Genomic DNA, 10,620 nt, shown 5'->3' on the forward strand with positions numbered 1-10,620 from the left:
TTGGCTCTCGGTGATTTCATTATGACCACATATCCAAGAAGGTTGGATCTCTGCTGCGTGTTTGATATAAATCAACCTCATGCGTTTCAGCAATAATGATGAGATTTGAAGCTAAGCCTGGTGGATGTTCCCGGTAATGCCCATGTAGAGGATTTTATTGTACCATAGGTTCTAATCGAGCATAATATAATGTTCCCAGGTCGGTTCTGCCCCTTCCTGGTTTTCCGTAAAGTCAAACATTGCACAGTGCTGCTCTTCAAAATCGAATGTCTTTTTGGTTCGGTAGGCCGGATGTGGCCTGCGGACCGCCTGTTGATCATCACTGACACTGTATATACACTTCTATGGACATTTTTCTGTTTCCATACACATAATAATACATATGTAAAAGGGTGAAGAACGACAGTCGCAGTGAGACACAAAAAGTCCTTGTCTCACTGTTCTGCTGTAATGACCGTGCAGCAAAGCTCCAAGTAAACAACAATCTCCCATAATGTGTTTCTCTCCGACTCCGAGAACGGAGCGTTCAGCCGCAGACGGGTCACTCCGCTCCGTGATGAGGTTCCTCGTGGAGGGTTTGTTGTGATAATAGATAAAAGCAGCGACTGCGATTGAAGTCGTCGACTGGATTGCATGAACTAGAACAGCGCGAACGAGCGCCATTGATCTGCTAACGTATAAACTGACTGTCAGACACCAACTGAAGAAACAGTTATTTTTATTAAAGCTATTTCCCCCCTCCAATGATTTCCTTTACAGACACGGAAGCAGTAAGCAGATGGAAAAAGATCAACTCAGAGTGGGTTTCAACACAGTAATGCAGATGAGTGGAAGTTGTGCTTACAGTCACTGTGAAGTAGCATGTGTCGGGTGTTTAAAGTGAGGCTACTAAGGCTGGGAACGGTTCTTTTTCTTTTTTTGTTTCATCACCATGGCAACTGAATTCCTCAGAACGTTGCAACGCTCTGAGCTCTGATCCAGATGTGCGTCTTCTGAAAATCCTGTACCATTCATGGAATCACATTAGTCAGCGGGTATTAGACAGAGACGAAGCCGGACTTTAACCTGCCTTTCACTGGGAAGAATACGTTATACTTGGTAGTCATCAGTTCGGTGTGTAACTAACTTTGTATTTCTCTTCAGTCATCTGGGTGTTTTGTGCTTATTTGCATCTTTTATCGCCCCCAAGAAAAGATGTAGAAAGAGTCTTTCCCTCTATCTGTCCACGCTGGTCTCTGCCAGGCGGTTGTTCATGATGCCAAGGGCGCCCACCCCTCCTGAGAATCCATTCTGGCGTGAACTCGAACTGGACTGGCGTGGGTGACCGACGGCCATTTCCGACAGCTGTTTCTGCATAATAGCGAGGTTGACCTGTGGACAGACAAAAGAGTGGGAGCAATTCACTGACAGGCTCAGACCTCAGCATTTTTGTTTTCTAATTATTGTTTGCCACTACGCTGATTTTAATTTCTTTTAGCCGTAGGCCTTATTACCAAATAGTTCACTCCTCCTGTGAGTTAGTCCGTATTCAGCAGTTTTCCATAAATGTAAGATTGTCTATATGAGAATTCCACTTGTTGCCCCTAATGAGCCTGGAGGGTATTTTAGTCCTCTCTGTATGCTTTTGGTCCGTGGGCTTAAGTAAATCTTCATTTTTAGACGCCTTAACTCGTCTGCAATATTGGGAATTAACAACAATAGTATGAAAAATAAACCCTGATACCATCTCAGATGATATTTGATAGAAGAAAACTTACATCCAGCTATTGTTTATTTATGTGCGTGTTTGATTAACTAAGAAAACTATCATTTTTGGTGTGTTTTAATAAGTTTGTTTCTAAGTTACATTACAACAAAAAACATTTGTTGTCTTCCAACGTCGCGCCTTTTTGTTATCTGTATAGCAAACGTGTGCTGTAGGCTGTGAAACATCTGATCTCTCCTATCTCTTATCGTACACGATCCTTTTACTGCTGCATTTGGTCAAACATTCACAAACACATTCTGGTTTTCTTTATCTGTAGTTTACCCAAAGTCTACAGATTTTCACTGGTACAGTTAATGCTAACATTAACTGTAAGCGCAGCTACGGTCGTAAGCCCTCAGGGGTAAAATGTTTAATTCACTCACGACCTGCGACTGTCACGTAGACCAAAAGTCAGGTCTCTAATAGTCTTGTGTCACAGACAGGTTATTGCTTTATACAATATTCTCACTGACTGGTCGTCAAGTCGAGGAATAAAATAAAGCAGAATCACCTTTTGAATAAACCCTACTGTGAGAGTAACTTCTTTATATTGGAAGTCAAAGCCTTTTTTCATAAAACATGCACTGATAATAAATACAATTCATACAAGTATATTACGTGCAGGGATTTCCGATATTAACTTTTTGCCGATATCCGGTATGCTGGTACTGTGTAAACATTTCCTATTCCGATATCAAACAATACTGATATAGGCCAGGTAATGTTTATTTATTCATCTGTACAAACCACTGTATGAGTATGAGATTAATTAAATGAGCTGCAATGCTGCCATCTAGTGACTTTCACTTTAATTTACAGCCGTTTTTCCCCAAAACTATTTTTAGGTCATACATCATTTAGAAATGACAAAACTCAGGCACAATGCCTGATATCGGGTTTTCATTATCGGAGGAAAAACTTAAAAAAAATTATGATTTTGACACATATTACATAAAAAAAAACAATTATGATTTTGACACATATTACATAATATGCTAATATAGGACCAATAATATCGGTTGGCCAATATTATCGGTCCGATATTATCGGACATCCCTGATTATTGTTAATTAATCTGCGTATCACTCCGGGGACCTTTTGGTTGGAGATCTATGACTTGGTTCATAATGGAGTTTTTACACTGTTTACAACTGTGATGATTTGGTTAAAAACACTGTGAACAGATGGTCACGTCTGACTGTTGTCCTCAGGCTGTTTGCTGTTGAGCTTTTAGAAACATCTATCTCAGAACTAAATCAAAAATGAAACCCCAGGACGGTTGGTTCAGATGGTTGCACATATGTCTATTACGGAGTGTGGAATGTGTCGACTTGATTGGCTGTTTAGCTCGATGCAATTAAGGACAAAAGGCGAGAAATGCGTAGACTCCGGGTCTCAGACCCAAATGATTGTGGGTCACACCGGTGTCAGAAGTTCAATTAAACAAAGAATGAGGTCTGATTTCGGTTGAATCACATGTTCACTAGTTCATATTTATCAGTCTTATACTTTCGTCCTCATCAGTCCATCGGTTCGACCGACGGCACTGAGGTTTTGTCATTCAGCAGCACACATCACTTATTCCTCTCGTATCTGCAGGAGTGGAGCAGTTATGGTAATGTGCAGACAACTGGCACCTCCAAGTGTTATCAGGGCTGTTGGAGATGTGCTATCAGTGTCTTGGGGTCACAGTTAGCATCACCTATTTACATAATGTTAAAAGCCACTTGAAATGTGAGTTTAATTTCCAGGCTGTGTGTGTGTTAATAACGTAAATAATGGCTGACATCACATGAGCTCAATGCCTGCGTTGACAGATGTATCCTGATGGCAGACAAGAATCAATGACGGCTATAATTAGGGATGTGACTGAGAGTGAGCTAAAGTGCTCCGTGATTGCGTTGACTGTGAGTACGGACGACAAAGGTTATCGACTGGATCTTCTGTCTGCTACTCGTGTCATCAGCAAAAGATCTTGTCATCCTTGACAAGCTTGCGAAGCAACGGCAAATTATTCGTCACCACATTAAACGTGTCAAAAGATCATTTCCATGCGCTCCTCACCTTATTGGCTGCCAAGAAATCCCTCATGGAGATCATCTCCCCGGACATGCGGCGCCCGGTGTCAGTCTCGCTCTCGTTCATGGCGTCCGTCTCGATTGAAGGATCCCTGCGGGTGCGCAGGTGACCTGGGGCCACCACGTTCCTTCGAGGATGTCGGTGGGGATGATGACCCCTCCTGGGGAGACAGCAGCGGCAGGGGGTTTCTAGTCTCCTCAGCAACCAGTTAAGGACCTGCTTGATGACGATGGAGATGACGTTGAAGAGAGAGTAGATGCAGCAGACGCCGGTGAGAATGAAGAAGAAGTTTCCCAGTCTGTAAGCCACTGTCGCTTGGCCCTCGTAGACCAGCTTTTGGCTGCTCACCATATCTCCAAAACCGATGGTGCTGAAGGCCACAAAACAGAAGTAAAGTGAGTCCAGATACTCCCAGCCTTCTGCTGCTGAGTACATGAGTGAAGCGCAGCACGACACCAATATGGCTGCCACCCCTAGTATGAGCATCACGCAGTAAACTGAAGGCTTCCAGCCAGCCAGGTCCTCGCCTTTTCTCCCCACGGCTCCGGCCGCTCTGTTTTCCTCGGAGACTTGCCGACCGTTCTGGGGAAGCACGGCTTTGCTGTGGCGTCGCTCGTGGCAGGACTTGAGGACCACGGCGATAACAGTGATGACGCGCTCCAGGAAGAGGTTGAAGAAGAGAATGGTGGCCGCACAGCCCAGCAAACCGTAGAACATCAGGAAAACTTTCCCTCCGATGGTGGCGGGAGTGGTCATTCCAAAGCCTGGATGTGTGAAGTTTTGATCAGCATCAACGTTAATATTATAAATAGGTGATAAACTAGAGCCTCTACATGAGTAGAAGAATATGTCCATGCTCCAAGTCAATCATTAATAGTTTTTTTTAAAGAAGAGACCCATTGAACCAGAGGTCTGAACCAAAGCTGAATTGTCATACAATGAAAATGACAATTGCCCCTACAGCCACACACTCATGCAGGTGTTGCCATTGGTGATCCCCCCCTACCCCCTTGTCTGCCACACTAAGAGAGAGCTGAAGTGTTCGAATCCAAGCACAACACTGCAATCAGTCCCAATAGGAGTGTCCGTTTGTTTGTGCACATGTTTTTTTTCCACTTAATCGATAATCTGCACATATTGTGTGTGTGTGTGTGTGTGTGGTTGTGGTAGTGGTGAGAATGGACAGGTAATCATTACAGTGGTCATTCTCCCTCCAGAACGCTCTCTTCACCCCTCATTAAACACTAAAAGCACAATTGGGTGATGTCTATGTGTCTGCCTCCTCTCCCATCTTTTTTTTTTTTTTGCTTTATTACCGCCATAAACTCAGGGCAACTCTGATCATTAACATTGCCATGACAATTACGGCAACATCTTGCATCCGTAGATCCCTTCCCCAGCTGTAAACCCTTACAACATAAGAGCTTTTTTTTTTTTTCTATTTGGCCAAACACAGATAAACCTTAGGGTACGGTACGGTACCTTGCATCGAGAAACGCACTCTTGCATCTTCGAATTATGCCTAATTGCCGCTTCGCCACAGGCAGGCAGGCTCCTCGTGGAGGCTTTGATTACCTCCACGTTCACATTGATTGTCAAGCTGCTAATTTAGTCAGAATTAGATTTTTCTTTTTTTTTTTCTTCAATGGTGACTAAACTAAATACGCAGCATTTTTTCTTCTTCTTCTTTTTTTCGATCTCTCCTCATAAGACCGATACTTGTTGACGCTGATGTCATCGAACAAGTTGGATGTCACACTTGGTTTGACACTGTGTGACTACACTGTTTCTGGCTGACTGTGTGCTAAGGTGTGGATAATAAATGAGAACTTTAATCGCAGCGTTATTGCACGTCACACAAAAAATCAATATAAAGTACTACAGTATCTGATGACGTGTTCCAGAATAACCTGCTTGTTTAATACAATTGTCCTGCATCTCCTCAGCTGTTCTGCTCGTGTCAAGTGGAGCAGGAGTTTACAGTAATTACAGTTGGATGAACGCAGCTGTCCGTTTGTGAGCGATGACGCAGTCGCCTCTCCATCGATCCGCAGCATGCGTTACTTGTTGTGCCTGATATTATTACACTTCCACTGTCAGTGACAGCGTGTGTTATGTTGTCAGATTTAATGGATTTCTGCGTATTTACACCCTTCATTTACATGCATTGTTGCGTGATGTAGTCATTGTTTTATTATTTATGAACAAATATTAAAATAATATTCTTAATAATAATATTTTTGGCTGATGTTGCTACGGTTTTTGGTATATGAATGTTTGAAAACATACTGTCCACTGTTGTGGTTCTCCTTGTGATAGTGATGTCACCTTTCGTGCTTTCAGTTCTTGTTATGGTTTTTATTTTATTTTTTTTAAAAATTCGGTCCACATAATGATGATAATAATAATGAAAAAAATGCGTTCTAAAATTTCAAAAATTTCAAATTCCAAAAATCATTTCCAATAATAAGAGAAGCTGTTACAAAACGAATAATCTCACCAATGGTTGACACCACAGTTCCCACGAAGTAGAAAGCGCCCGTGAAGTCCCACCGAGGTCTGATAGCGTCCACCCGGATGCCGGCCACGTTCGCCTCCTCGTAGTTCCTCAGGAAGTTCTGCAGGTCCTTCTTGCTCAGGTTGTACTTGAGGCTGAAATGCTCGAACCTCTGCGCCCAGCGCTCCTTGGCTTCGCGCTCCTTCGGCTGTTCGAGCGCCGAGAAAACCGCGGCTCCACAGAACAGATAGACGATGATGAACAGCGCCAGCAGCAGGAACCTCGCGTTATCCTCGTTTACCGGACTGGAGCCGCAGCAACAACCGCTCCTACATGCCATTATGTTGCTGTTGTTGCCGTGCTGGAACTGCAGTGATGGATTTGTGGCATGATGCTCTGGAAATAAAGACGAAAACAAATCTTAAACAAAACGTGATTTTTTTTAAATTTTATTTCTCTCCAGACAAGTACGGTGAAGTGGACTTACAGTTGTGGAGACTCGTGTCCAAGACGATCCGTTTTCGGTTAATTTGCCATTATCCAAATACGCGCCTCAGCCTTTAAACAGCCTCAGCCAAACGCCGTTACTCTGAGGTTGGTCGGTTCATCCTCGATTCAACAAGTGTCTACTGTCAGGTCTGCGTTGGTAAGACACACAACGAGGGAGGCGGAAACCTGTGGACGGACGGCTCTGTTACGCACGCTGAGCCTGCCTCTCCAAGAAAGTCTCCACCCCTGAGCGCGCGTTTTACGCACGGCGGTTCCACCGCAGCCGTGCGTAAAAAGCTCGAATCTATGCCCAAGTCCACAGACCTGCTGATTCCAAAAGTTCTACAACGCGTCATATAAAACGCAGCGCACGTTCAACCAACTTCCCTGAGATGCCCGACCCAAGCCGACTTCACAGGTTGGATTCTAACGGTACAACTCTCGTTTGCAAATCGATATCAATATTACTTGACCTTTCCGGGCTCTGACGAGGGATTCATGCACCGGCCCACGCTTATACCCGGGGACGGCGTGGGCAAATGTCACCGCGGAAACACGGTTTCGAAATGAATTATTCACGATCAGAGCAGAGACAACAAAAGCTATTTCTGTAAAGTTGGAGGTTAAACAAAAAAAAAAAAAAAAAAAAAAAAGTACGCACGACGCATACGAGACAACTTCAGCACCACGGACAGCGCACCGCCGGCCTCTGCATCTGTGTTGAAACATCCAAAGCGTTTTTTTTTTTACATTAACTTTATAACACACATTTGTTATACATTTTTGGTGACAGGTAACTGAGGTTCTCTCGATCCATGATCACATAAGCTGGTTCATGATATATTTATGCCAGTCTCCTGTATTTATTTGTATTTGTCATATGGATTTTAACGATTGTTTTTATGCATTACACTGATGTCAAATCCAATCGTGACCAGTAACAATGTGTTTGGAGCTATGGAACCTTCTATATGACTAACCTCTTGTTAGGTGGAGTGTGTGTGTGTGTCTGTGTGTGTTTTGAATTGAGTGTTGCTCATCCTTCCGCTTCACAATAGTACATATAAACAATGAGCTGTTACTTCATGGACAAACAGGCAAATGACTATTTCATTTTATCTCCCCCTCCCCTCCCTGAGATCTTGAATGGAGAATCGTGTGTGTGTGTGTGTGTGTACCTTTGTCAAGACAAGTGTCTCACACTGCTTAGTCACCGTATAACCTCAGTGTTTATTTGGTTCAATGGGATGCCAGGTTTTGTTTCATTTTGTTGTGTAACTTTTTATATAAATCTCTCTCGAAAAAAGAAAAAACAACACAATGACACACAGAGTAGACGTAAACAGATACAACTGGTGAAAACACTCCTGTATTCAAAGGTTGTTTGTATGTTATCTCATGTGCTGTTGTCCTCCCTCTCCTCGATTGTCCTCGCCTCCGTGGAAAAACCAACAGCTGCTCTCTCTCCGTCAACCTTCATCTATATTGTCCTCCCTCCCCTCGATTGTCCTCGCCTCCGTGGAAAATGGTAAACAATTTTCTATAAGTCTTTTATTTAATGTGAACAATGACAGGACTCCGTACAAACAAAAAAAAAACCCAAACATTTATTTTACAATTTAATCTTCCCACAAAGGTGTTTTCAAGAAATCAAAACATAGTTTTTTAGTTCAGGCCAGAGAAAGACAGGTGGAGAATTCAGATTTGTGAAACACCTTTACAGAGAAAAGCACAGAGCACAATGGTACGACGTGGTGAAAGTGTGTGTGTTTCCCAGCTTTTGTAGTGTTACACAACTGACATAGTAGCAGCAAGAGAGAACTTGTTTTTATGTTATCTTAAATCACGGATACTTGAGATTTACTGAGAGTACGATGAATTATTCCTTTGAGGTCATTCGCCACACGTTCAGACGTTCGGCGACGATATCTGACTGAGCAGAGAACCTGCTGACGAGTGACCGAATTATTACAAAATGCTAAATAACTCGTAGTGATTTATTGTTTATCCAGCAGCCCTTAGCTCTGTTTCCATGGAAATACAGGGCCAATATTCTAATAGACCTAAGTTTATTCATGAGCCGAGCATCTTTCAACACGCTGACCGGGGCCTTGGCACGATCCTTCAGTTTCATTCTACGTTGATGATTGGGTTTTGGTGACGGTGTGTTGCGGTCCCCTCTGGCCACTTTGACCTCTGCCACGGCCGGGTCGTCCGCCAATGTCACAGCCATTTGTTCATCAGCCTCTGTAAGTGAGCACTTCACCTAACCTGGCTTTATAAGCAGCATCATTAGGACCAGAGCTCTAATCTGTCATACACAGAGACAGAAACTATTTTTTTTTTGTTGGTCAACCCTGCAGCAAGATTTGCTTTGCAAAAAAAAATCTAAAATTCAACTTTGACTTCACTCTCTTTAAGAATTATAGTCAGGTGTTAGACATAATGACATGTTTTTTTCCCATTGTGAGTCAGGAATCTGCTGAGTAAAAACACGCCACACCAGACCAGTTATTTACCATTTAATCCGTGAAGCGACCGAAGCAACGAAATCCTCCTCTTTGTCCTGTGCCAAGAAAAAGGAAAAGCAGAGAGTTCAGTTTAATTTCCACCTCTCGACTTCTCCACCAAATTTCTGCTGCAGTGACTTACTGAAAAAAAAAAAAAAAACCCTGTCAGTGAGGTCGAATTGACTTAATGTCTACAGCTGGCAGCAGGATTCAATATGATTCCTGTAGAAGAAACAACCGGCTCACCGAACTACTACAGCATTAAAATTGACATTTACTAAGTGTGCATTTTAAATACACGTTAATTAAACTATTACCGGATTAACATACAAGCAGTGTGATCCTCGGGCTCCTTTTTTTTTTTTTTTTTTTTTTTTAATTTTAATTTACCCCCCGCTTTTAATGGGCTTTTTTCCCCCTCTTCATCCTGCATTAACATGTGTTTTCTGATTAAAACGCAGGCAGCTGATGGATCTGATCCAGTTGGTGTTGTGCTCTCTCACTATAGGCTGCAGCTGAATATCACACTGTAGGTAAACAACCTACAAATACAGTCGGTATACAATACATCTGTTGTTGTATGTGCAAACTACCAGCCTCTTAATCATTATATACTGTATAGAGCACATGTATGCTCTAGATCTAGAGCATTGTTTCCCAAAGACTGACTTCATCATTATATATACAGCACATGTATGCTCTAGGTCTAGAGCATTGTTTCCCAAAGACTGGGTCGCGACCCTCAGGTGGGTCGCAAGAGTTTTTTGTTTTTTTTTGAGGTCGTCTCGCATCATGTTTCCCAGGAGTTTACGAATTTAAAGTTAAAACGTCAATAGACATTAAAGTTAAAGGGAAACACTGCTCTGCAGGTGGTATCAAACTCCTGGCCCCAGGGCCACCTCTGGTCCGTGACTAGATGTCAGTAGTAATTCTGCTTCTGAGCTAGATAAAAACAAATATTTGCAGTTCTTATTTTTTATTTCTGTTTTTGTAGTCCTATCTACAAAACAAGGGGGACGTTGGTTCACGAGTAAAGAGTAGTAACTTCTTAGTGAGTACTTACTAAGTATTACAGTGTACAGTAATACTTACAGTAATACAGTACAGTAATACAGTGTCTGATGATTCGGACGGACAAGCGTCTCGCTGTAAGCTAAGGGCGCTCCAAATGATATGGCTTTTTATAATGTTTCATTTTTTCATTCCGTGGGATCCATCCGCTGCTGTTCAAAGGTTTCGGTGTCTTGTTACAGTGTTGTCTTTGTCCAGGCGGATCAGAAACATCATAAAACACCCTC

The 10,620-nt window shown here is 42.7% G+C and overlaps 1 protein-coding gene across 1 annotated transcript; it reads right to left on the reverse strand.

Annotated features, from left to right (window-relative positions):
- Positions 1-430: 430 nt before the first annotated feature.
- On the reverse strand, positions 431-7,425 carry kcnk13b (potassium channel, subfamily K, member 13b). The gene is made up of 4 exons (XM_008312762.3): positions 6,811-7,425; positions 6,327-6,719; positions 3,812-4,590; positions 431-1,371 (listed from the first exon to the last, which is right to left on the reverse strand). Exons 2-4 carry the CDS (start codon positions 6,661-6,663, stop codon positions 1,216-1,218), a joined length of 1,272 nt encoding a protein of 423 aa, XP_008310984.1. The 5' UTR covers positions 6,664-6,719; positions 6,811-7,425; the 3' UTR covers positions 431-1,215.
- Between the last annotated feature and the right edge of the window lie 3,195 nt (positions 7,426-10,620).

This window comes from Cynoglossus semilaevis, chromosome 7, assembly GCF_000523025.1.
Source record: "Cynoglossus semilaevis isolate Cse_v1.0 chromosome 7, Cse_v1.0, whole genome shotgun sequence".
NCBI classification, from domain to species: domain Eukaryota; kingdom Metazoa; phylum Chordata; class Actinopteri; order Pleuronectiformes; family Cynoglossidae; genus Cynoglossus; species Cynoglossus semilaevis.